The sequence below is a fragment of the Taudactylus pleione genome, unplaced genomic scaffold (genome assembly GCF_031769625.1).
Source record: "Taudactylus pleione unplaced genomic scaffold, aTauple2 ptg000075l, whole genome shotgun sequence".
In the NCBI taxonomy this organism is placed as follows: domain Eukaryota; kingdom Metazoa; phylum Chordata; class Amphibia; order Anura; family Myobatrachidae; genus Taudactylus; species Taudactylus pleione.
The window spans coordinates 1,424,404-1,450,949 of NW_028284477.1; the positions used below are offsets into that span (position 1 = coordinate 1,424,404).

A 26,546-nucleotide genomic window follows, 5' to 3' on the forward strand; every position below is an offset into this window, starting at 1 on the left:
GTCAGTTTTCAAACACAGCCTATAAAATACCAGTTAGAGGCCGATTTATTAGTACTTTCTCTCTCTCTCCATGGGTTATTTTTAATCAAATTTTAACTTGTTGGCTACATGATATTCAATTGCATTATTGTACTTTACAATTTTGTTGGAAAAATTAACACTTAAGCTAAGTACATACTACCCAATAAACGCCGCCGATCCGATAAACGCTCCAATCCTACGGAGCGAACAGATCAGTGCGTATACTTTTTCTATTGATCCTTACAATGGGATTGTGAGATTGGATTCAAAGATAGCTGAATGGATAAGATCATGGCTGCAGGATAGGAAACAGAGTTGTAGTAAACGTAGCGTGCAGTCTCAAGATGGAAATGTTACCAGTGGAGTGACCTCAGGGATCTGTACTTGGACCAGTGCTTTTTAATATCTTTATTTGTGACATTGCAAATGGTATTGAAGTGAAACCATGCCTTTTTGCAGATGACACAAAGGTTTGCAACCGGGTAGACACACCAGGAGGGGTAAAACAAATGATTGATGATCTAGGTAGACTAGAGGAATGGTCAAGAACGTGGCAACTACAGTTCTGTATTGGTGTCTTTTATAACTGGACCCCTTGAGCAGGTGATAACTCCCTGGCTTATTGAATTGGGTGAATAAGTTTTTAAACACCTGTTTTGATGTTTAAACGCGAAAACGGGTTATCGTAGCTACTTGCATTTGTCCCATAAAAGGTAAACAAGTGGGAACAGAGATAAGAGTTATCTGCTGCCTTGGGCTACTTGCAAGGTTATTCACGGGACTGCAATTTGAATAGTTTTAGACACTTTACTTGGGGAACAGACCAAGCAAGTCAATACGTGGCTAACTGAATCTGTCCCATAAGGGTGATTATGCAAATGACAATACTCCTTTACTTTGTTAAAATGACCGCACCATTTTGTGCAGATTAATTTTATATTCTGGAGTTTTATATACATCTAAATCTGCTTATCATATTAACTATATTGGCACTATTTACAACACTGTATTAATTACAGATTTACCTAAAGTTGATGATTGTCCCTCCACTGCTATAGATGACATTCTCATCACCAACAAGTGTTGTGTCATTCAGGAACATGTAACCCATTATCTGACATCAGTGGCATTTAGAAAAAAAAGTGCATACAGAATGTCTTTACTTACACATTTATGATTTATTTTGTGCGCAGCTTCAAGCAACTCAAGATATCTGTGCCTCTGTATATTACGCACATTGTGTTTGGTGTTTTTATGCAATTTACTATTAGGTTTTTGACATAAAAGTACATTCAACACTAAATTAGCCCAACTATCTTCAAGCTTTAAGGTTACATTACATTTTTCACTATTATGATGAACACAACATTTACACAAACGTTTCAAGCATTTCTTCAAGTACAAACTTAATATTGAGGATTACTTTATACACCTTCTGCAAACTGCGAACGGCTGTATTCCATTTTATGAGGAAAAACTTTAGCACTATTTTTGACAAATTTTGAAACTTTCAGTATTCTTTACTATTGGTGTTGTGAAAAAGTAGAAACCTTTACACTTAAATCACATTCTTTACATCATAATTTGTCTCATATCACAACAAAAGATACAACACATTATCCTGAACGATGCTTAAACAAATTGCTCACAAGACGAAATATAAAACTATCCTGAAATACAGCAGTAGCCAGATGTGTTTTCTTTAGGTAGAAAAAGTTATGTGCTTGATAATAATAATAATATTTTTAGAATGGAACGTTTATCCTTTGGTATATGTTGTCATAATTTTATCATACAGCACCTAAATATTATGCAGTGCTGTATGTATTATAGCTCCTAGAAATCATTACATTTAATCGCTTTACTGTATGAACATAAGACATAATATCAGATGGCTTTGTTTCTCAGTGTCTCATGGCCCAACATGATTTATATCCGCTGCATTGTAAAAGTGATTAAGTATTGCAATATATTTAGAGCACTTCTTAAGATTAAGCCTTAAGTGATCAAGCGTTTTTTTCTTCACATAATTTTGCATTGCATTAAAAAAGCCGCTTCCTAGAGAACAGACATACATAACAGCCTCACCACAAATAGCATTACTGTTTATTAATACACTTTACATAATTATTTCATCTGCTAACATAACTTCTGTAATGCCCAGACTACACAGTTCAAAATGTTATATAAATGTTTTCCTTCCTTTTCAAGTGCCAAAAAAAAAAATTAAGTTACACTTAAAAGCACGGTCCAGTAAAACCACAGGTAGACCAGAAAAAGAAAAGGGTTACTAACCCACCTTTATTGTGGCTGCTGAATACCAAAGCAGTACGATATTGCAAGCCAGATGCCATTCATGAAGTGCATTCAGGCCTTCTGGCTATTCTGTATTGCATTATAGGGGGTCAATTCAATTACCTGCAAATTACTTACGTCCGCAAGTGCGTCTATATCCTACACTTAAGGAACCTCCGGAATTGCACATTTTTGTTTGAATCCAGTGCGAGTCCAGCCCGTGAGGGGCGCAAGTTGCGGTGCTTGCAACATGTGGAAACGCTGTTGCAAGAACAGCATGTGCCCCTATGTTATGTTAGCATATTTGTCATTTAATCAGCATTGAGACATACCCATTGCTCGGTTATATTGTGTTTTACTATTTAATCTCACTCTTCCATGACCATCCCTACACAGACATGGAGGAGTTTCAGCCAATGGCTGCTTCAGCCTCATTGTCAGTGGCCAGCAATCTGTGTGGGGGTATAAAAACAGAGGATGAATGACATCGTCACTCATTCAGTGTTCTATGCGACCCCTACACATTGGTGGCCTAGACAACTGTGAAGATTCAGGCATGGAGGCACCAGCCCTGTGTCTAAGTTAGAGGTTGGCAATAAGCGGCTCTCCAGATGTTGTAAAACTACACATCTCAGAATACCCTGCCACAGTTTTGCTATTTGGCCATGCTAAAAATGTTGCAATGCATGTTGGGATTCGTAGTTCAACAACAGCTGGAAGGCCACTTATTGCCCACCCCTGGTCTAAGTAGAGCTGCAAAACACTTTCCGGAAACTGCTCATACAAAGAGAAAGTAACCTAGGATTAACCCATCTTAGCATGGAAGGGAAACACAGTGATTAAACACCCTATCGGGGCTTAGAACAAAGTTTTACCAGCAAAAGGTCAAATGTTTTTAGGATGATGTATTTTGGCTTCATTAAAACCAAATGAAAAGTATATATATAAAAAACCACAATCATTTCAGTACTCCCATATCTGTGTTGACCATCTTCTCCTCTAAACCCTTCACTCTCTTGGGCTCTGTGAAACCACCCTCTCATGGCTGTCTCTCTACCTTTCTTACCATTCCTTCTTTGTCTCTACCTGCTCCCAAACTTCCTCATCCAATTAGTTTTCCATAAGTCTGTCCTCCTCCTCTTCTCTTTCTACATGTTTTCCCTTGGTGATCTCATCAGATCATTTGATCTACAATAAAGCCATCCTGATGATACACAAATCTACTCCTCCCCTAACATTCCCTCCTCCACCCTTTTTCGCATCTCTACCTGTCTCTCTTCTGGATGTCTCAGAGCTTTCTTATCCTAAAAATATCTAAGACTGAACTTATTGTCACCCCCCCTCTCAGGTGCCTTTTCCCTCCCAACTCCTCCTTTCAGTTGCTAACACTATTCTCTCCCTTGTTCCTCAAGTCCGTTGACTGGGTGTCATATCTCGCCCTTGTTATCTCCTGCCTGGACAATTTCAACCTCCTACTCTCTGGTCTTCTTTTCTCCCTTCCTAAATCTACAGTTGTGTCCACATATATCCTCCTTGCGCATTAAACAGCCCGCATGGCGCAAGTCTTAGCGCAGAGTGTCTTTTTGTGTGACTTTTTCTCTTAAAATGCGTATTATTCGCAAAGTGATGCGAATAAGACGCACAAGCAGCTTATACTGATTACAATGATACAGCGTGCCTATATTCTGTGTGCGACTGCATCTGCGTGCGAAATGCTGTGCTTCAGTGTCACAACAACTGACACGAACACAAGCTTTGTGTAATGTGACTTGTAGCGCACGGAGGGAGTATATAAAACAAGGAGAAAAAAATAAAAAAGATAACCGATGAAGGGAATAAAGACTACAGAGAAAGAGAGGAGAAAGTGGGTGTATGGGGAAAAGAGCGCTGAGGGATTGTCTCATCGCTCTTATTCTACCTCTACATCAAGGGTAATTGTGTTACCTATTGTAGAATGGGACAACAGCCACACAGCTTTATAAAGGTATATTCATTTAAATAAGAATATTTAGGAAACAAATTTTCTAATTAGACTGTGCCTTGTTCATGTGTATCAAATGTGTGAGATTTAACACGTAGCCTATCCGAGCATCTAAAGGATGAAAGCAGCAGAGTTGGGATAGGTATAGATGATTGATCTTTCAAAATGACTGATCTGCATGCCCGATACATTGCAGGGGTTCTTTATTTTTTTTTATCAATCCTGCAGGCTTGATGTAGCAATAGGATTTATCCAAAAATGACACTGCTGGTGGCAATATTCTTAAAATGTAAAATTAGCAAATATGGATCATGCATCCATTACTAGGGGACTTTCACAATGGGTTCAGAAATTTCCTACATACACGTTAGAGATCTACAGGAGTAGTTAAGGGCCGTCAGTAGATTTTCTAACATCAACAATTTATGTAGAGATGTTTTTAAACATTGTCCACAGAGCTAATATATCACCACACAGAAGCTTCCTGATGGGAAGTACAACTTCTCACTCCTGCTATAGGTGTGGAGAAAACTATGCTGATTTATACCATTGTTTCTAGTTGTGTCCAATAGTTAGATGATTGTGGCTACAAGTAAAGAGATATGCGGAATCACCTTTACTTAACTACGTTCCTTTCATAGCAGAATGGGCAATTTTTGGCATTATCCCTACAGACACGAGGGCTAGTAAGGGAAGTAAAAGACTGCTTTTAGCAATCAGCGCGGCAGCACGTAAGACAATACTGCAGGAATGGATCTCGACTACTTCCCAATCTTTTGAGTTATTTAAAGCAAAATTATTTAACTATTTTCGAATGGACTGGGTAGAGGTAGTATTAGAAAAAGAAACCAAAATAGTAAAATGTTTCAATACGTGGGAGTCATTTATATCTACATTACCTCAAGATATGCAACGCCAAATTGATAATAGTGTGAAGGATACCACATGGTAAACACTTCGGACTGTTGAAAACAACCCTCCAATGGATATCACTTCTATTGGTCCCTAAACAATTGAAAGCGAGAGGAGCCTTGTTTCTTCGGGGGGGAAGGGGCGAGAGAAAGTTTTTCATTTATTATATTTTTTAATTTGTTCTTTTTATTTCATTTTTTTAGTTAATATTTGATATTGACTATATATGATTACATTGAAAATATCACAGAAATGTATTATGTACCAAATGTTACCATACACAATGTACTGTTTTTTAAATCTTTGATTATGAATATGTGCAGTGTTTCAATAAAAAATTATTTGAAAAAATAAAAAAATTTATATTAGGTTCGAAAAGCTACAAGCGTATATTACAACAAGACATTACAATGATATTTTATATGTATTCCTACGCTTCAATGGTGATGCAACATACAATCATTTCATTTAACTTGATGCTTTAAATAATCTCTCTAAGGACACAGTGTGAGGTTTTGGCAGTGTGTAGCCACAGCAGCCAGGTGAGAGAGCACAGTTAGAGGAGGTGAAGTTTCATGCTAACAGACTTTTACACTTCTAATACAGGGTAACACTGGAAGTGAAAACGAAGAGTTAGCACAGATACTGTTTAACAAGTCCAATATAGAATTATGACAACCTCCAAAAAACAAAGACCTAAAGGGCTCAATCCAATTAGTCGTGAGAAGTATAAAACATCAGTCCTCAGTTATACAGGAACCACTTCCACTTAAATTACAGACACAGCTGTTGCCGTGCTTCCACCTGCACTACAGTAATTTTTCTCCTTCATCTTTCAGATACTCCTGATACTATACAATACCCTTTCTCTCCTACTCAACTCGTATGGACCAGCACTTGCTCTTTATACTGGCACCAGGTGGACGTCACTTGTAGAGCTGCTCTAACGTAAACAAATCTGTTATTTGCCATTCTTTTTGACTAAGTAGGGAAGCAAAGTACCAACTAACACCAACAACTTACTGAACCTGTTACAAATCCCCCTTCCAGAGGGCCTTGCTGTCCATTACATGATAACTGTTTAAAATCATCATGGATGAGGTTGGCAGTGTGCAGGCGATGGACGGAGTGAAATAAATGGGCACAATCCTGGCAGTATTATGATTCCAGCAACTGCCAGATCGGAGATGCAGAAAAGTGGGTATCCCAAATCCTCATCACTTGGGTGATGATGATAGACCCCAGATTCCAGGGAGGAAGAGACGTCAGATGAACAGCTTCCTCCTCAGGAGGAGCTGCAAGATACTCAACGTTTCCCTGGATAACTGTGTCAGTTGTAGCACATACAAGTACCAACATTTCTTTAATATTCGCAAATAACAAATTTTTGATTATTACCAGTAGCTCTTTTATGGTGCATACACATGGGACGACCATCAGCGATAACGATATCGCTGAACGATCTCCCGGGTGTCCTGGATGATCAATATCGATCATCCAGCACACCACCAATGACCGTCGATAACCTGGTCTATTTCGACCAGGTTGGCCTGCATGCATGGTGGATGGACGATATCTTTATCGTCAATATGTGCCCGCGCATTGCAGGTCGTTGGAGGCACTGAAAAATGCATGATATGATCGATAACAATATGATCGATATCGCTATCATTCATATAGTGCATTTTAACCGTACCGTGTGTACGCACCATTACATCAAAAACATTATCATTATGTACATCAACATTTGCAAGTTGTGAAACAGTATATACTGTATAACCATTTTGAAACACTTTTCACCACCATTCCTGCTTTATCATTACTCTTGCTCAAACAGATGGGATGAGAAGACACAGACTAAAGTGTTTTTGTCCATCTACAGTATATCAACTTCTGGCCTTTCTGATTCCCACTTCTACAAGAGCTACCGCTGGTAACAGTGAATTTAGTACAGAACTTTATTCTGACTCCATCACACAAAAACTGATATTTAAAGTCCTTTAAGAAATATTCCTTGTACTTTAAAGTAGAGAAGAACTCAATAAAAGTTTAAAATCTGAATTTAAACTCTACAGACAGCAGCTAAGGTGTTTAAATAGGCTAATTTATTGAGGGCAAAGCTCTATTGCCAGCAATGGGGCTTGTTTTCCTATATACAGTATGAAGGTACTTCTTGCCTATAATAACCCTGTTAACAATATACCATATACAATATTGATATTTGCATAAGTAGAACAGTCATGTAAATAATACAATCTGGAGATGGAATTAACATAAGAGAGACCACTGAAACTGGAGGTTCAAACTGGGATTTTAGTTAAAAAAGCGCTCCACCTCCATACAAAAATGGAGTATAACACTGCCTCCAGAGCAGCAGGATAGCGCTGAATAGCGTTCATTGGAGTACCTGTGTATAGCTTTATCTGTAATGGAGATAAATGGTGCTAAATTGTAGGTAAACTTTGTTTTTGTACCTCCAATATGTAGCGATAAAAATTACACTTACTGGGCTTTATTTAGCATTAGTGGAGTTTTTGTCCCGAATATTTTCGGGCAACATCATCACAATATTTTTTATATTATTTTTTTTTCACGGATATTCAGCAATAAACTACGCAAGGACAGAAGTTTTGTTAACATGCTCCTGAAGGCATTGTTTTTCGGAAATCCGAAAACAAAACCTTCCTTTTTCTGCGCATGCCCAATCATACGCTAGCTTAACACTGCGAATAGTCTCCTTCCCTGAAGTGTGGCAACCACAAGTATACTGTATGTCCAGCTCCAGCCTCCCAAATGTGCCTAAATTGATTCAAAATCATACATTTGCCAGTCCCCACACTGCAGGGAAGGAGACTGGGCCGAAGTTTTAAAATCCTGCAAGGGCCGATGGGAAAATTTCCTTCTGTGTCTGCAGTTTGAGATAATTAAGGATTTTCTACATATAAAGCCATTCTGAGATGGCGTTAAATAAAGTGAAGATTTATGGATCAGTTTAACGATTTTTACATTGCTGAATAGCAAAGAAAATGTTAAACCACTGTAGAGAGCAATGGCTTCCTCCCTACAGTGCAATACTATGCAATATGGGAATTAACAGAGAAGATAATTGTGTTTTCTCCATTAACCCATTGCTGAATAGTGAAAATACTTAAAAAATGTGGAAACGATCGTTTCAGGATTAAATAAATAATTGCTGCATAGAGCCCAAAGTCACCTAAATATAATTTGAACAAACAGGCCCCAAAGATTCTACTCAGAGAATCTCAACAGCTGAAGCACATAAACCAACTCAAACCAATTTAATGACATAGGACCTATGCATAGCACAGGGAAGAGAGCTAAGACCAGTGAATACAAAATAGACTACCTCATGAGCTTTCATGGATAATGGTTGGTTAAATCAACGAGGCAGGAACAGTGGTGGCATCTTATTGGGCTATTTTTTACTTTCAAAGTTAATATGATAAAAACAATTCAAATGTTAGCACAAAGTAACACTTTAAACACTTAAGCTGGGTACACATTGCACGGTGTACCCGGTGTAAAATCGCCAGCGACGGTTCTAGGCATGTGGCAAGTGCATACACACTTGCCGTGGACGGTCCGATGGGGGGGGGACTTGTCATGCTGTATTCTGCAGCATGACATAGTTAGCGACATCACCCATCGGCCCTGCAGTAGGGCCAACAGGCGATGTCGCTAACGACCCGCGGGAACATGCATATCATGGATACACACTAGACGATGTACCCGATATGTCACATCGATAGACGACATATTGTCTAGTGTGCAGCCAGCATTACTTACCCAAACAAACAAACCTCAACAAATATAGCAATGCAGTACCCAAAAGTATACTACATCACTTATACCCCTTTTACACCAGAGATAAAACCCGGGTTATTGCAGGGTTAACTCGGGCAGCTCCTTGGTGTAAAAGGGGTGAGGGTTGGATCGCCAGGTCGAGTGACCAGTCAATCCAACCCAGGTAAATAGCAGGGTTAACACGGGCTTAGCCCGTGAAACCCTGCTGTGTGTACGGCACACTCCGGGTCTTGATGACCTGCAGTGCGTTGCAAGCCAGCCGATTGGTCCGGCTTCAGTGGCGCTTGGAGATGACGTCATCTCCAAGCGTCCACTTTCACGCCGGAAAAGCCGGGTCTATGCAGACTCGTCTGCGGTGTGAGCGGCGCAGACTCGGGAATATCCCGCGTCGGCTAAATTCCGGGTCTGATCCGTATAGGAACCCTGTTCCAACTCCGAGTCAGACTCGGAATTTTGGTTGCAAAGGGGTATTAGTGTAAGTTGGATGTGCATCTCTGTGTCCCAGAATGTTACATAAAACTGGTCCGACTAACATGGGACGCATCATAGTAGAATAATACTTCTTTTCCACCAAAAACCCGGTTCCGACCTTGGTTTTCAGATATGGCTCCAACCCAGGTCAGACACCGTTTACACAGCACAATCAATCTGGGTTATTCTCAGGTCAGCCCTGTTTACACTGAACCTGGGTCTGCCCTGCTAAACTTGTGGGGTCATAAAAAGTGGGAGGTGACTGCTCCAAAACCACCAATCAGCTCATTTTAGGCATGACCCAGATCGGATAACCCAGGTTGTGCCGTTAACACTGCACCATTACCCAGGTCCGACTGTGGTAGCGGCCTGGGTTGTATTGCCGGGTCACTTGACCTGGTTTATTTTTCAGGGATCCTTTTACACTGAGCTGTGACCTGGGTGGGCAACATCTCCACTTCTAAAAACAGGCACTTTAGTAAATCTACCCCTAGAAGTTATAGTTTAACGGAATTAATAAATATTGCCTGGTCTTGAATGTAATAACTTTATTTAAAAGTTATAAAAGCATAACACTATATAAACCGTTCTCCAAGTGATCACAAGTTATATATGCACCTGACTGCATAGGGTTCAAAAGAAAAAATGTACTCTAGCTCAGGATTACACACAAAGGTTGCGTCCCCTTTTCAATTAGCCATTAAAACACACACATTTTTGACAGTCTTTGTGATTGCAGTAATCAGCCACTGACTTTTCTTCTTGAAACCTTAAACTGAGTGCAGGAGAGAGGACTGTCAGCAGTGTGCACGTAATGCTAAGTGACACACCAAGCTCAGTGCCTGCTGCATGGCCTGTAGTTTTCTTGTCACTGTCTCCTCAGGCATTGGTAAACTGAAGGGACAAGTCTGACATTGGTTGGGAGAACAAGAGAGTGACATTTATGACACATAAACCCATCATCGGAATGGCTGCCCTTAGAATATCAGCAGTTATAGCTTCACTACAACCACCATGCCAAGTATTTGTTATTTTCATATAACTGAATAGTATAATGGCAGGCAGGATAACCACACACAATATGTATAGACCATCCCGTATTCACTTTATAAATCAATGATTTCCCAGTACAAAAACAAAACTGCAGCCATTACAAATAACTTCGCTTATGTCCTTTACACGAAAACGTATTAGCTTTGATAAAACTGTGGATGTATCTATACAGATGTGGAAAGGTACTGTACATGTATGTCACTGTGTGAGGCAGAGTGACGCTCTGACAGGTGGACGCAGGGTGACTGCACATAGCACCGTCCTCCCACACAGCAATGTGAGTAACTTTGCTTAGTTCAGGAGGCAGAAGCAGAGATCTGCAGTATAGCCGCCACCTGATCTGTGGCTATAATAACGCTGCCGGGCTGTATGTAGGGACTACAGGCTAGATCATGAGCTGCAGCCTGCGACACTATATCGCCAGGTGAGGCAGCCCCAGCCCCGCTCTGCACAGTAACTGTAAGGACCTGAAGCGCTGCTTACTTCGGAGATGCTCGGATGCATAGTAATACACGTCCTCGTAGCCCTCATGGTAATCCTCCTCCGGCCGGTACTTTTTGCCTTTTCTCCGTCTGGACCTTCGGATTTGCCTGACGAAGCCGAGGAAGCGCTCCATGCCTGCTCTCTCTGCCGGTGCCCGGCGGGATGGGTGAAAGAGTGGGTGCAGGGCGGAGTGTAAGCGACCGCTGGGGAGCTGCTGCTGTCACTATCGTGTGTGTGACTGTGTGTGTGGTGCACCTGTCTCTCACTGTGTGCCCCGGGCACGGTGGATGCCTTCCATTTCCCCTGCGGCGGCGGTGGCAGGTCTCACTGGCAGTGCGGGGAAGCGGAGTGTAGTAAAGTTGCTGGCGTTGCTGAGTGTGAGTATGAGAGCCGGTGTCCCCGCACTGACATGTCTCTGCCCGCTCCCTCCTCCCTCCATCATTGGCAGAGGGGGCTGGAGGGAGACGCCTTGCTGTCAGGGCTGAACCATTGTGCTGCAGAGTAGGAGCAGGGACCAGGTCCAGCAGCCTCCACATAAGGTATGTTGGGGACTGGAGATGAAACTGAAGCTTAGATCCCCCCACCTTACTCTCGCCTCCTAGAGACGACATGAGGACCTACGATGTGATACAGCCCACACAACACAACAATAGTAATACTATAATGATGGTAACTACGGTGCCAGCAGTAACCTTCCAGCAGTGAGCTGCTGCAGGAAAATATACTGACTGCTCTATGGTCACCTCCCTGCTAAATACTGTACTCAATATTGGTACAGCGCAAAAAATGTGCATGTCTGTAACAGATAACATTACACATATATATCCTGCATTCTGTCACATGCACAGACTGGACTTCCTAAGTGCACACAATGAGTGAATGAGTCAGGTCAGCCAACTGCTGGTCTGCTTTGCACACATGACTTGCAGTGTCTGGGAAGAGGAATGGTCACAACAGGTGTGAAATTTTGCTTTAATCATTCTCAACTAAAATCTTACATAGTCTGCTTCTAATGCAGACAGTGTGCTTGACTTGGCTAATGATAGACGGAGACGCAGGAGTATAAATATTTTAGTCCAAGAATTGACATACAGTACAGTACTAGTTGTAACTGCAATAAAATGATGACAACATAATTAGAATAGTATGCATCGACAACCGTCAGGATTCAAGTGCACACAAGCTTAAAATCTTAAGTGAATGATAAGAAAAATAAATACACCAAAAAAACTACCTACCTAAACATGACAATTCTGCACATCTTGGAGATGCCGTGACAATTTACTGAATTAAACGGAAAATAAAATGGCAAATATGACGTGCAAAGGTTTGCATACCCTGTCAGTCAGTTGTTAGGAGCACCTCTTTTGGTAGAAAACCAACACCCAAAGGAGCTCTTGAAGACTAATGCAGGATACACACTTGCCGATAGTGTGCATTCGATCAACGAAAGATATATCGCAAGTCCATCGGCAGGTGTGTATACTCGATAGGTCTGTGAACAACGTTGTTCATAGGCATATCAGGTCGGCCCTGCAGCAGGAGCGTTTTAAGAGAGGAGGGGGTCCGTGTGCAGTCTCCGTTTGGGCCCCCTCCTCTCTCTGACAGCGCACAGAGTGCGGTAGATTCTGGCTTAATGCCAGAATCTACTGCACATGCGTGGGGATCCGGGAAAATGGCACCCGCCATTTGGCTGGTTTGAAGGAATATCTAGTAATCTAGTCTCCTTGATTGTTGGTCCACATTACTACAACCACCTTATTTCCATCTACCTATGATTTCAAATACCTCTTTCAGGATTGGGAATTATTGGACAAATTCCCTAAAGGTACTGAGTGAGTGTACTGTTTCAGAAACCGATTCTTTTATTTCAAACAGTCCTATTTTCTCATTACTGGGACTTTTACAGTGTGTATCTTTTTCTGTAAATGTTTTTTTTTTTTTCTTGCATCTATAGTTTTATACGTATTTACATACGTATAATAAGTATGGCTAGTTGACCATTACTATGATGTAATGTACCTACTAAATTTTAGGTAATCTTACTAGTGGGTATCCATATAGTGTAATCAATTTTATTCTATATTGTGCTACATAATCTTTGTGTATAAAATATATATACACACACACTCGAAAAAGCTAACCTACGCTATAATCAAAATACAGCTGCTCCCTTCAGTAAGTCCTCTGTTAGTAGGACTACTACAAAATAGATACAACACAGTTACTGCTGGGGCGCTTCAATCAGACTCTAGAAAGATGATCAATAAAGTCTTTATATTCCTCATGTTTAATACAATCCCTTCAAGGTTTAAAGGTTCCAATTCTTTTTCTTTTGGAGATTAGAATTGCCGATATTTGTGCTTGTTCTTCAGAACTGGTCAAATGAGTTTGTATAATGGAGCTTGTTTAACAAGCTCCTTGAGGTTCTATAGAAGATACCCTCATACCAGAAAAACACCCAAAATAGGCTCAAAGGCCAAAATTAATGATAATTCATAATCATAAAAATAGACTTCATTAAAAACTCCACAATTTCAGATGGACAGAAGATCTTACATAAATCTGATATGTCAACATCCACTACATAGATAAAATAGATTCCTCTACACCAGGGGTTCCCAACCATGGTCCTCAAGGCACACTAACAGTCCAGGTTTTGAGGATAGCCATACCTGAGCACAGGTGTCTGAATTAGTACCTCAGATATTTTAATTTAACCATCTGCCCTCAAGCATGGATATCACTGAAACCTGGACTGTTAGTGTGCCTTGAGGACCGAGGTTGGGAAACACTGCTCTACACCTTATAAATGAGGGAAATGCTTTAAGTATAGTGTCCACCTTTCACAAACCCTACATGTTTCGTCTTTTACCAAGACTTCTTCAGGGGTAGATCTCAGAATAAACGTGCATACATATGGTCTTAGTATGACAGTGTTCTAGGCGATTCTCAGAATCAATTGATATATAACCTCACAGCTGATGTGTATAATGTGATATATCTGATCTCTTAATAGTCGAAAAGACTATATAAAAATTAAGTCCTTATACCTCTCTGTCCCACTGCTACAATATATTTATCAATGAATAATATATATTAGTGTTTTTTCACAAAAAGAGAAGAACCACACACACTTTATAAAACTATAAGGGTGCTAAAATCACATGCTGTAATGAATATCATCATATTCAATCCCAAAGATATAAAAAATGAGACCAGCACACCGTCAACTTAAGCACGGGGAACTCCGTGTACCCAGCCAGCCGCGCGGCCAGGTGTCACAGATCCGCCCATGGGAAAGGAACGTGCTGCAAAGGGACCAATGCTAACGTGTGTCCCGGGGGCGAGACATGACACAGTGTTGCCTAGGCCAACAAAGGAAAGCCAATAACTGGAAGCACATAACCCACACTGACACTAGCGGCGTCATGTGTAATGGACCAATAATATAACAAACCGGTATAAACGTTGCCATAGTAACCATAATAGGTAAACCTAGATCAGAACTAGCAATGTGAACATCTGACAGGCACCAGGAACTCCCTAATAGAAACTAAAGGCACACATCCACTAGACGACAGGCAAAAGACTGTACGATTACGACATGGTAATCGTGCTGTCGTTTGTCTGTGAGGTGCCTTCACTGAATGAGCAGTCGTTCAGTGAAGGCACATCATCTGCAAACATGTTGAACCTGACGATATCGTTAGGTTGTACAACATTTTTGTACAATGATAGATGTTTAAACGACTAGTAGGATCGCGCATCGCTGGGCGTTTTAGACATTTTTTAAACAATCTGCAAACTATTATCGAACGATAATTATCGTTATCGTTTCTTCGCTCAATTTAATGTCTAGGGGATGTGTGCCTTAAACCTCCATACACACGGAGCGATGCCTCCGATCAGACAACGATCACATTATCGTTGTTTGATCGTCCTGCATGTGTTGGATTTTCGATATCGAACATCCAGCACAGGCACCAAACCCCAAGACTATAACGACCCGTGATCAACGATCACAGGTCCCTATAGTAACCAGGCGAACCTGATCGATATCGACCATGTTGGCCTGCATGCACGGGCGATGGTCCATATCGATCTCGACCATCCGTGTCCGCGCATCGACCATCGTTTGCACAATTTTAACGATATGATCGATAGTTATCGTACAAATCGACCAGTAATATATGACCGTGGGTATGCACCTTAACACTTGGGATAAAGATAAAGCAACAAATCAATATACATTAACGACATTATTATACTGATCATAAATGTAAAACATGATATACAGAAAAAAAAAAAAAAACAAAGAAAAAAACAAAAAAAAGAACCAAAACAGATTTGTATAAATAACTATATATTTTTGATATTTATTATTCTTAGTACTTAGAGTGTGCTTTCCCCCTTTTTTCTGCAATAGAACTACAGGTCTCAGCATGGTAGCACCTCTGATACTGTTGTAATTAGGTTGTGCAGCCCATCCCCCCACCCTTTTATAAGATGTGTATAAATAGCGTAATCAAATAATGTCACACATATATATATATATATATATATATATATATATATACACATACACACACACACACACATACAGTCAGGTGCATAAATATTGGGACATTGACAGAATTTTCATATTTTGGCCTCTATTCACCACAACAATGGCTTTGAAATGAAACAAACAAGATGTGCTTTAACTGCAGACTTTCAGATTTAATTTGAGGGTAAATACATCCAAATCAGGTGAACGGTGTAGGAATTACAACGGTTTCTATATGTGCCTCCCACTTTTTAAGGGGCCAAAAGTAATGGGACTATCAACTCAAAAGCTATTTCATGGACAGGTGTGGGCCATTCCCTCGTTATTTCATTATCAATTAAGCAGGTAAAAGGTCTGGAGTTGATTCTAGGTGTGACATTTGCATTTGGAATCAGTTGCTGTTGACTCTCATGATGAGATCCAAAGAGCTGTCACTATCAGTGAAGGAAGCCATCATTAGGCTGAAAAATCAAAACAGACCCATCAGAGAGATAGCAAAACATTAGGTGTGGCCAAATCAACTGTTTGGAACATTCTTAAAAAGAAAGAACGCACCGGAGAGCTCAGCAACACCAAAAGACCAGGAAGACCACAGAAAACAACGGGTGGATGACAGAAGAATTATTTCCCTGGTGAAGAAAAACCCCTTCACAACAGTTGGCCAAATCAAGAACACTCTCCAGGAGGTAGGTGTATATGTGTCAAAGTCAACAATCAAGAGAAGACTTCACAAGAGTGAATATAGAGGGTTCACCAAAAACAGGAAGACCAGATTAGAGTTTGCCAAACAACATCTAAAAAGCAATTACAATTCTGGAACAACATCCTATGGACAGATGAGACAAAGATCAACTTGTACCAGAGTGATGGGAAGAGAAGAGTATGGAGAAGGAAAGGAACTGCTCATGATCCAAAACATACCACCTCATCAGTGAAGCATGGTGGTGGTAGTGTCATGGCGTGGGCATGTATGGCTGCCAATGGAACTGGTTCCCTTGTATTTATTGATGATGTGACTGCTGACAAAAGCAGCAGAATGAATTCTGAAGTGTTTCGGGCAATATTATATGCTCATATTCAGTCAAATGCTTCAGAACTCATTGGACGGCGCTTCACAATGCAGATGGACAATGACCCGAAGCATACTGCAAAAGCAACCACAGAGTTTTTTAAGGCTAAAAAGTGGAATGTTATGCAATGGCCAAGTCAATCCCCTGACCTGAATCCGATTGAGCAAGCATTTCACTTGATGAAGACAAAACTGAAGGGAAAATGCCCCAAGAACAAGCAGGAACTGAAGACATTTGCAGTAGAGGCCTGGCAGAGCATCACCAGGGATGAAACCCAGCGTCTGGTGATGTCTATGCGTTTCAGACTTCAGGCTGTAGTTAGATTTAGGATTGTTTAGTTTGTCCCATTACTTTTGTCCCTTAAAAAGTGGGAGGCACATATAGAAACCATTGTAAGTCCTACACCATTCACCTGATTTGGATGCAATTACCCTCAAATTCAATTTGAAAGTCTGCAGTTAAAGCACATCTTGTTTGTTTCATTTCAAAGCCATTGTGGTGGTGAATAGTGGCCAAAATATGAAAATTCTGTCAATGTTCCAATATTTATGCACCTGACTGTATGTGTGTGTGTGTATATATATATATATATATATATATATATATATATATATATATATACACACACACACACACATACACACACACTCTGCCCCCCAGCGCTGTTCCTATTGTGTATGTTATTTTTAGAGAGCCTGACTAAAGGCCACCATACATCAGCAATTGATTGCAGCAATTCTGCAATTTGCAATCGATTGAAAAAGGGAAAGCTTTTTATAAACAATCGATTGCAGATTTGCCACAATCAATTGAAAAAGGGAAAGATTTTTTTACACACAATCGATTGCAAATTGCAGAATTGCTGCAATCAATTGCTGATGTATGGGGGCCTTAATGGGCCCCATCCATCTGCGATGGATTGCAGCAATGCTGCAACCCGGCATCGCGGAATCGCAGAAATCTAACATGTTGGATTTTGACGATCGCGATCAAAAAATGATCGCGATTGTCAAATCGCCGACATTTAACATGGCAAAATGTCTGCGTTCTGGCAACGGAATGCAGAACATCGATGGTGGCCGGTTGGAAACTTTCGGTGGGCGAGCGGAAATTTCCGATCGCATCCCTGCATCGCAACGATCCATCGCAGATGTATGGCCACCTTTACTCGCCAGCTGCAGGTGAGTAGAGGCAATTAACTCATTAGCACCTGGGTTTATTTTTTGTCAATTAAATCAAACTGATTTAACCAACTAGTCTGAACGACCGTTTTCTGCCGCTGGTAAGCAAATGGGCAATTGTCATTAACTCCCATACATTACCAGATTTTTGTTCGCGATTAGAAAAATAATCTTTATATGTGTTGCCTGCTTTAATCTGTCTGCTCATTTTGAGATTCAAACGTAACTCATCATCTCTACTATTTTACACAGACAAGTATAATAACTGCATATTTACTACGCATCGGGTTGCAATAACAAACAGACCAAAAAACGACTGCCAATCCGGCCAAACAATAGAGCTGCCTGTGGCAGGCGAGTTTGTGTGAAGCACTACACGCATCAAAATGATCTGTGCAGGTTTTGTTTGGTTTAAATGTTTATAAGTAAAATTATTTAAACAAAAAAATATCTTGGGGTCTCCCGCCAAATCCATAACTAGCCCCAGGCCTTTGAGCATAGGCTGGTATTGAAAAATAAGGATAGAAACGACGTGGGCTCCCCCTATTTTCTAATAACCAGCACTAGGCTGAACCAGCCGGGGAAGCTGATGCTAATGCAGAGGACACACAGTGCGGGGTCCCTTGCCATAACGGCAATTAGCCCTAAACTGGTGAGCCCAAGGCTGGAATCCCTAGGGGATTGGGGAACCCACAAAAATTTAATGGGTTCCCCCCTCTCCAAGACATCCAGCCTTGGGCTGAAAGACTAGCATACTTCTCAGCACCCACTGGGCTTTGAGTGTGGAGGTAATAGCGAAAGTACAGAGGGCCTGATTCAGACCCGGTCGCAAGCGCTGAGCGCTCACAACCGGGTCGATGGAGGCCCAGAGCACATGCGCACGACTGAGCCGGCTCCATCGTGCGCATGCGCGAGACCCGGAGAGCGACAGGCATTCAGTCGCTCCGGGTCTCGTACCAGATGGGGCGTGCCGTCGATGTTGAGTGACAGCAAACCCCCTTTAGTGGGCGGGCTGGGGGAGTGGCTGCCCAAACGGAGGCGTTCCCATGTGAACGCCTCCTTTTGGGGGCGGCCCCACTGACATCATGAGTGATGTCATTGGGAGAGATTTCAGCTCTGTTAAGAGCCGAAATCTCTCTGGGGCTTGCGGCAACGAGACCCTACCACAAGGGTCACCCACAGCTATGCGAGCGGCCAGGAGTCCGTTCTAAAGAAAATATAGCCCAGCCCTGATTCAGAGCGAGCGCTCTGTCAGAGCATCCAGCTCTGAATCAGGGCCATAGTTAAAATAGTTTTCTTACAGGTGCCCTACAGGTTCCAGCAAGCCTGCCAGGTAGTAATGGCACTTGTTGAACCACAAGTGTATTACAATCCGCTACCAGGATTTCTGACAGCCGTAGCAGTTTCTAGTCCTGGCTGTTGCTAGGCAGCAGGGAAGCTGTCAGTATTGTGGAAGCTTTCAGCTGCAGCCAGTATGCAATCTAGCTCTCAGTGTGTATGCAGTTCAGCTGTATTGCAATTAGGAGGATAGTTGCATTGGCTCCTCTTTCTGTTATATTGCATTCACTCCCAGCATTCCCTGCCAGTGATAGCTTATACATTGTGTTGCTGCCTGGTTCGTTCCATGTGTATCATTGTTCTGGTCTCCTGCTCTGCATATGCCCAGCCATGTCTGTTCCCAGTTTACTACGTTCTTGTGGAACTTTAATTATTGTTTCTACCAACTAAAGTTAATATCTGCCTAGCACACCTATGCTTACACAGTGAATATCATCTCTGCAGTAGTGCTTCTGCATATACAAATAATATGAGATATGGTAAGAACTTACCCTTGTTATCTCTATTTCTACGAAGTCCATAGGGTTCCACAGGATACCTTGGGGTATAGGTGTGACCTCAGTCGCAGGGCACCAAAGAGTTAAGCTTTCAGCCTCCCAGGATGCACTAGGTCCCCCTCCTATACCCCGCCCCCAGGCCAAGGCACCTCAGTTAGTTACCAAGCCATAGGCCGGAGGAGGAGAAGGAAGAGAGAGAACAAAGATCTGGACACATACAAGAATCACATTCTCACCAGAGGGAGACGGAAAACCGGTGACCAGAGCAAAGCCCATCTGCAGCACAGGTGCGACAGGGCGGGAGTCCTGTGGAACCCTATGGACTTCGTAGAAACAGAGATAACAAGGGTAAGTTCTTACCATATCTCATATTTTCTACTTCAGGGTCCATAGGGTATCCACAGGATACCTTGGGGATGTCCCAAAGCAGTATCCTTTAAGGGTGGGGACGCTCCTGTGCAGAAAGGAGAATCCGCCGCCCGAAGGAAGCATCCTCAGAGGCGAAGGTGTCAAACCTGTAATACCTCACGAAGGTATGGACAGAAGACCACGTAGCAGCCTTGCAGATCTGAACTGCCGAGGCACCACGTCAAGCTGCCCACGAAGGACCCACAGACCTAGTGGAATGAGCCTTCAGAGAAGGAGGGACCGGTAGGCCTTCATGAAGATAAGCTTCAGAAATAGCCATACGGATCCAGGCTGCCAAAGTTTGCTTTGAAGCAGGCCAACCCTTTTTACAGAAGCCATAGAGGACAACAAAGCGTCCGACTTCCTAAACAAAGAAGTGCGGTCCACATAAGTCCTTAAGGCCCGCACAACATCCAAAGAGGCCTCACCCACGGAAAGACCCGGTGAGTTAAAGGCCGGAACAACTATTTCCTCGTTAACATGAAACTGGGAAACAACTTTGGGAAGAAACTTGGGCCGAGTGCGGAGCACTGCCCTGTTCCCATGAAAAACCAAGAAAGGGGGTCTACAAGAAAGAGCCCCTAACTCAGAAACACGTCTGGCTGAAGCAACGGCCAGAAGGAAAACAGTCTTAGCTGTTAGCCATTTAATATCCACTGAGCCCAGTGGTTCAAACGGCGGTCCTTGGAGAGCCCTCAGGACCACAGCCAAATCCCAAGGCGCCACAGGTGGAACAAAGGGCGGCTGAATACGGAGAACACCTTGCATAAAGGTGCGCACATCCGGGATTGTAGCAATCCTACGGTGAAACCAGACAGATAGGGCCGAAACCTGTACCTTCAAAGAAGCAAGGCGAAGCCCATGATCTAGTCCCGCTTGCAGGAAGGCGAGAATCCGAGACAGACGAAACTCCTGCGGTGCATAACCTCTCGGTCGACACCACTGGAAGAACGTATGCCACACGCGATGGTATATCCTCGCGGAAGACGGTTTCCGAGCTCGTAACATGGTACGCACCACAGAGCTGGCAAACCCCCAGGACCTCAGCATGGCCGTCTCAACAGCCACGCCGCCAAAGACAGCCGAGTCAGGTCCGGGTGAAGACAAGGACCCTGAGACAGAAGGTCCGGTCGTAGCGGCAACCGCAGAGGACTGTCCACGGACAGACCCTGAAGGTCTGAGAACCAGTGCCGTCTGGGCCACGCGGGAGCTATCAACAGGAGCGTCCCTTCTTCCTGTTTGAATTTCCGGATTACCCGTGGAAGAAGGGAGACCGGAGGGAACAGGTATGCGAACCTGAACGTCCACCGGACGGACAGAGCATCCACCAGAGACGCCCCTTCGTCTCTTGTGCGAGACCCGTACACCGGCCACTTGTTGTTGTGCCGGAACGCCATGAGGTCGATTTCTGGAAGACCCCACCTGTCCACCAGTAGTTGAAAAACGTCCGGGTGCAGGGACCATTCCCCTGGATGAACGTCCTGGCGACTTAGAAAGTCCGCCTCCCAATTTAGCACTCCCGGGATGAAGACCGCTGATATGGCCGGAAGATTGCGCTCCGCCCAAACCAGGATCCGAGAGACCTCTACGAGAGCCGCCCGACTGCGAGTTCCTCCTTGCCTGTTTATGTAGGCCACGGTGGTAGCATTGTCCGACTGGACCTGCACCGGGTGACCCTGGAGAAACCGCTGTGCCTGCAGGAGAGCATTGAAGACCGCACGGAGTTCCAAGATATTTATTGGAAGCTCCGCTTCTGTCGGTGTCCACCTGCCCTGGAACAAGTGTGGACCCGAAACTGCTCCCCAGCCCCGAAGACTGGCGTCCGTTGTCAACAGGACCCAATTTGGAACCCAGAACGGACGTCCCTTGTTGAGGTGGGTCGTCTTTAACCACCACGCAAGGGACAGGCGAACCTCCGGGGTGAGCACAATCGTCTGGAACTTCAGAGACTGAGGCAGCCCGTTCCACTTGGACAGGATCAGGTGCTGCAGAGGTCTAGAGTGAAACTGGGCGTATTCCACCATGTTGAACACCGACACCATGGAGCCCAGTAACCTCATCGCCGAGTGTAAGGACACCCGGCGGCTGTGCAGACAACTGCGCACCCTTGACTGTAAAGCAGAGATCTTGTCCTCCGTCACGAAGATCCTTTGCTGTCCCGAGTCCAATAAGGCTCCAAGATGCAGAATCCTCCGAGACGGGATTAGAGTGGACTTCTGCCAGTTGATTAGCCAGCCGTGCCGTTGCAGCAGTGCAATGGTCAGGTCCAAGTGGTGTAACAGGAGCTCTGGAGATCCTGCCACCAATAACAGGTCGTCCAAGTACGGCAACATGCGGACTCCTTGCAGCCGCAGAGAAGCCGCCATGACCGCCATAGCGTCCTGTATGTCCAATGACACCATGTAGTCCCCAGGTTCCAGCGCCAGAATGATGGACCGTAGGGTCTCCATCCGAAACTTCGGGACCCGCAAAGACTTGTTGAGTGCTTTGAGGTTGAGAATCGGACGATATGACCCATTGGGTTTCTGTACCAAAAATAGATTTGAATAGAAACCCTGGCCCCTCTGGGAGAATGGAACAGGCACTATAACTCCAGCCTGGAGCATAGTGTGCAATACCTTCCGCAGCTCCGTAGCCTTGTTCCGGTCTGATGGTAGACCCGTGGTGAAGAATCGAGCCGGGGGTCTGTGCCGGAAGGAGAGGGCGTACCCGTGAGAGACCACCTCCAGAACCCAAGTGTCTGTCGTAGTGAACGACCAACACCGGGAGAACTGCAGCAGGCGGCCTCCCACCCTGGGATCCCCCAAGGGGAGACCCGGACCATCAGGCCGCAGGCTTGTCATCTGGCTTGGGGGCCGGACGTCTGGTACTCCATGCCTGTTTCCGGGGCTTGACCGATTTCTTAGGGCCAGCCTGTCGAGGAAACGACTGTGGTTTGGGCCTGCCCTGGGCCCTAGATGACCGAAAGGACGATGGTCCAGAACCAGAAGGAGCAGCGGCCGACGGGAGACAAGCAGATTTGGCTGCCGCCAGCGTGGCCACAATCTTATCCAGATCCGGACCGAAGAGAACTTCTCCGGTAAACGGCAACGCTTCCAGACCTTTCTTGGATCTGCGTCCGCCTTCCAGGATCGCAGCCACAAGGTGCGACGAGCAGCTACCTCTGCTGAAGAAATTCTAGTCACCAGAGTACTAATGTCTAGAGCCGCCTCGTTGATGTAGGTGGCCGAATCACGGAGATTGCCAATCAACTCCGCTTGTTCGGCCGGACAGTCGGATTCAAAAGAAGCCTCTAATGAATCCGCCCAGCGCTCCATCGCTCTGGCAACCCAGCAAATGGCCATAGCCGGCCGTGCTACCCCCCCTGCAAGGGAATAAGCGGACTTCAGGCAGATTTCTACCTTGCGGTCCGTAGCATCCTTAAGGGAGGACATGGATGGCATCGGCAATGTGGCACTACGGACAAGACGGGTCACGTGAGAATCCACCTGTGGAGGGGATTCACACTTAGCAAAATAATTATCCGCGAACGGATAAGCCACCGCCAGGCGTCTCTGCGGCTGGTATCTTTTGCCAGGTTGTTTCCACGCCTCCTCTAAATGGTCCACCAACTGACCCGAAAGAGGAAAGACTGTGGCATCGCCCTTCACATCTTTGAAAAAGGCATACTTAGATTTAGCCGCTGGGGGAACTTCGTCCTCAATCACCAAGGCTGTGCGGACCGCCCGAATAAGTCCAGGAATATATACTTTGGACTTAGCATCAGCGTCCTTAGTATGGAAAGGTTCCTGATCGTAAGGATCCAGAATCTCCCCATCATCAGACGTCCCTTCGTCATCCTCATAAGGAGCGGACAGAGACGCCACCGGCCTTTTATGAGGCCGCATCACAGACTCCCCTTGCAACACATCCGACAAGTGCTGTAAAGAACTCGTCAGGGAGTTAACCCACGCTGGCTCCTGAGAACCCGGGAGCGGGGAAATAGGGAGACTGTGGGGTACCACCAATTGTCGTGGGAACCCCTGCATGGGTGACGACACCACAGACTGCTGGGACAAACCCATCGGAGTAAACGCGGGCTGCGGAGCTAACTGGCCCACTAAAGCTGTTAACGCCTGAGCGAAACAAGCCCAGGGCGGCTCCTGTACCGGTGCTGTAACCGTAATAGGCCGCGCCATGGACAAACACTGCCGGCAAAGGCCCTCCGCGCTACCCTCCCCCTCCGCTAACGGTACTTTGCACGTGGTACACTGTAGCCGGAGGGGAAAATCACTTTCAGACATGATGGCACCACGTATGTGACCTCTCTCACCAATTAAGTATTAAATAGGCGAGAGACCACCCTGCAGCACCGCACCGCAAGGGCTTTAGCAGAAAGAACAGGGACAGTAATAAAGCTGACAGTTTAGAGAAGAATAGTTACAGGCAGCGCTAGCACAGTCACATACAATGCAGAGAAATAACAATTCCTGCACTAACAGCGCTGATCACTCAACTACACAGACACAGGGCCTGGTAGGACACAGCGCTGCATACACAGACCTGAGCCACAGCGGAGGAGAGGTATGCGGGGGGACCCAGACCACGATGCTTCCTTCCAGACTTCCAGCAGCGTTCACCATGCGTTGCAGAGAAGATGGCCGCCGAGGAGCAGAGAGAAGCTGGCCTGGGGGAGGAGCGCTGACACAGGACCAGTCAGCACAGTGCAGAGAGGGCTGTGTGCAGCGGGGGAGGCGCCGGCTGTGAGACAGGGAAGGCGCGCTCCCCTGGCATGCATTTAACCCCTGGGACGCCGCAGCGCTACCGCTCTGCTGCGGTCCGCTGTCCCAGGGGGTAGTGGAAGCGCAGGTTGGTCGCCTGGCTCCACGCTGCAGCCAGTCCCCAGGGAGCCCCCTGCCTGGGGACTTAGGACCATGTGATCAGCGGGGACCCACCGCGGGACCCCGCTGCTTACCTCTGTCCCCCTTGAATCCGGCCATGGTCCGGAGCATCTGGGGTCACCGCTAGCTGTGACCCCAGACGCCCACCAGCATCCCCGGATCAGTACCGGCGTTCTGGTACCGGCGGGGTGTAGGGAAGACAGCATGGACGTCAGGACTGACTGTCCATGCTGTTCATCCAGATGTGCAGCCACAGCTGCATGAAGAAAAAGCTTCAGGGGCTCTTCTAGCCCCCACTCCAACAGGTGCACCCGACTCCGGCCGGGCACCAAACTAAACTGAGGTGCCTTGGCCCGGGGGCGGGGTATAGGAGGGGGACCTAGTGCATCCTGGGAGGCTGAAAGCTTAACTCTTTGGTGCCCTGCGACTGACGTCACACCTATACCCCCAAGGTATCCTGTGGATACCCTATGGACCCTGAAGTAGAAATATGTCTTGCACAATATAAATATATATATATATATATATATATATATATATATATATATATATACACATATACACACACACACACACACAGCAGGTAAAATAAGTATTGAACAACATTTTTCTCAGTAAATATATTTGTAATGGGGCTATTGTAATTTAATTTTCACCAAATGTTAGCAACAACCCATGAAATCCACACATGCATAGAAATCAAACGATGTCCATAAATTGAGTTATGTGTAATAATGTGAAATGACACAGGGAAGAAGTATGTAACACATGAAAAAAGGGAGGTGCAAAAAGGCATGGAAATTAAATCACGTAACTATAATTGGCAACCCCTTTCTCTTCGCTATTTAGGTATCTCTTTGTCAGCCAAAGAAGAAACTTCTTGAATATAACTATGGCCCCCTGTTAAACCACTTTATTGCCTTCACTAAAGATTGGATGAACTACAGTATGAGGTTTCCTGGATGGGCAGAATGGCAGGCGTCAAGATGACTCTTCTTCCTAAACTCCTATATTTATTTAGATCAATCCCTAGGATCCCTCCTTCCTCATGATTGAACAGATTTTATGCAGTGCTGAATAAATATTATTTGGAACAATAAAAGAGCCAGAATAGCTAAGAAATATCTTATGATGTTCAGATAGTCTGGGGGCTTGTCTTACCCTAATCTAGCACTATATCAAACTGCATGCATGGTAGATCAGACCAGTGATTGGTCGACAGTCCTTAATCCTAAACCTTGGCTACTACTGGAAAGTGATATACTGGGCAAATTTCCCCTCTGTGACCTACTCTGGATCCCATCCAGCTCTGGAGTCTCATTAAAAAATATGTCCAAGGCGACACTATCTTCTCTTAAAGCGTGGGGCGGTTCATCTTTCCTCCTACAGTTTAATTTACCATCTATCAACCTTTCTATGCAAGGTCTGTCATATTTAATCCCAAACTTAAACTTGCTTCCCTGGCACTTTAATGGTATTCGCACCCTCCATGACCTTTTTATAAATAATACTCCCCTTTCATTTGTCCAAATGTAAGCTACTCTATCCCCTCTAGAGATTGTTATAAATTTCTTCAAGTCAG

The 26,546-nt window shown here is 44.3% G+C and overlaps 1 protein-coding gene across 10 annotated transcripts in view; it reads right to left on the bottom strand.

The window, feature by feature from the left end:
• The window catches only part of GRIP1 (glutamate receptor interacting protein 1), a 422,676-nt gene extending 411,200 nt beyond the window's left edge, over nucleotides 1-11,476 (bottom strand). For 5 of the 10 annotated variants that reach the window (XM_088467797.1, XM_088467796.1, XM_088467793.1 and 2 more), the window contains exon 1: nucleotides 11,042-11,294. In XM_088467797.1, coding sequence (XP_088323923.1) covers nucleotides 11,042-11,174 — 133 coding nt within the window. In that variant the 5' untranslated portion in view covers nucleotides 11,175-11,294. Of the gene's footprint in view, nucleotides 1-11,041 lie in introns of all 10 variants that reach the window. The other 5 variants (XM_088467791.1, XM_088467801.1, XM_088467790.1 and 2 more) reach the window with 3 other exon arrangements.
• Between the last annotated feature and the right edge of the window lie 15,070 nt (nucleotides 11,477-26,546).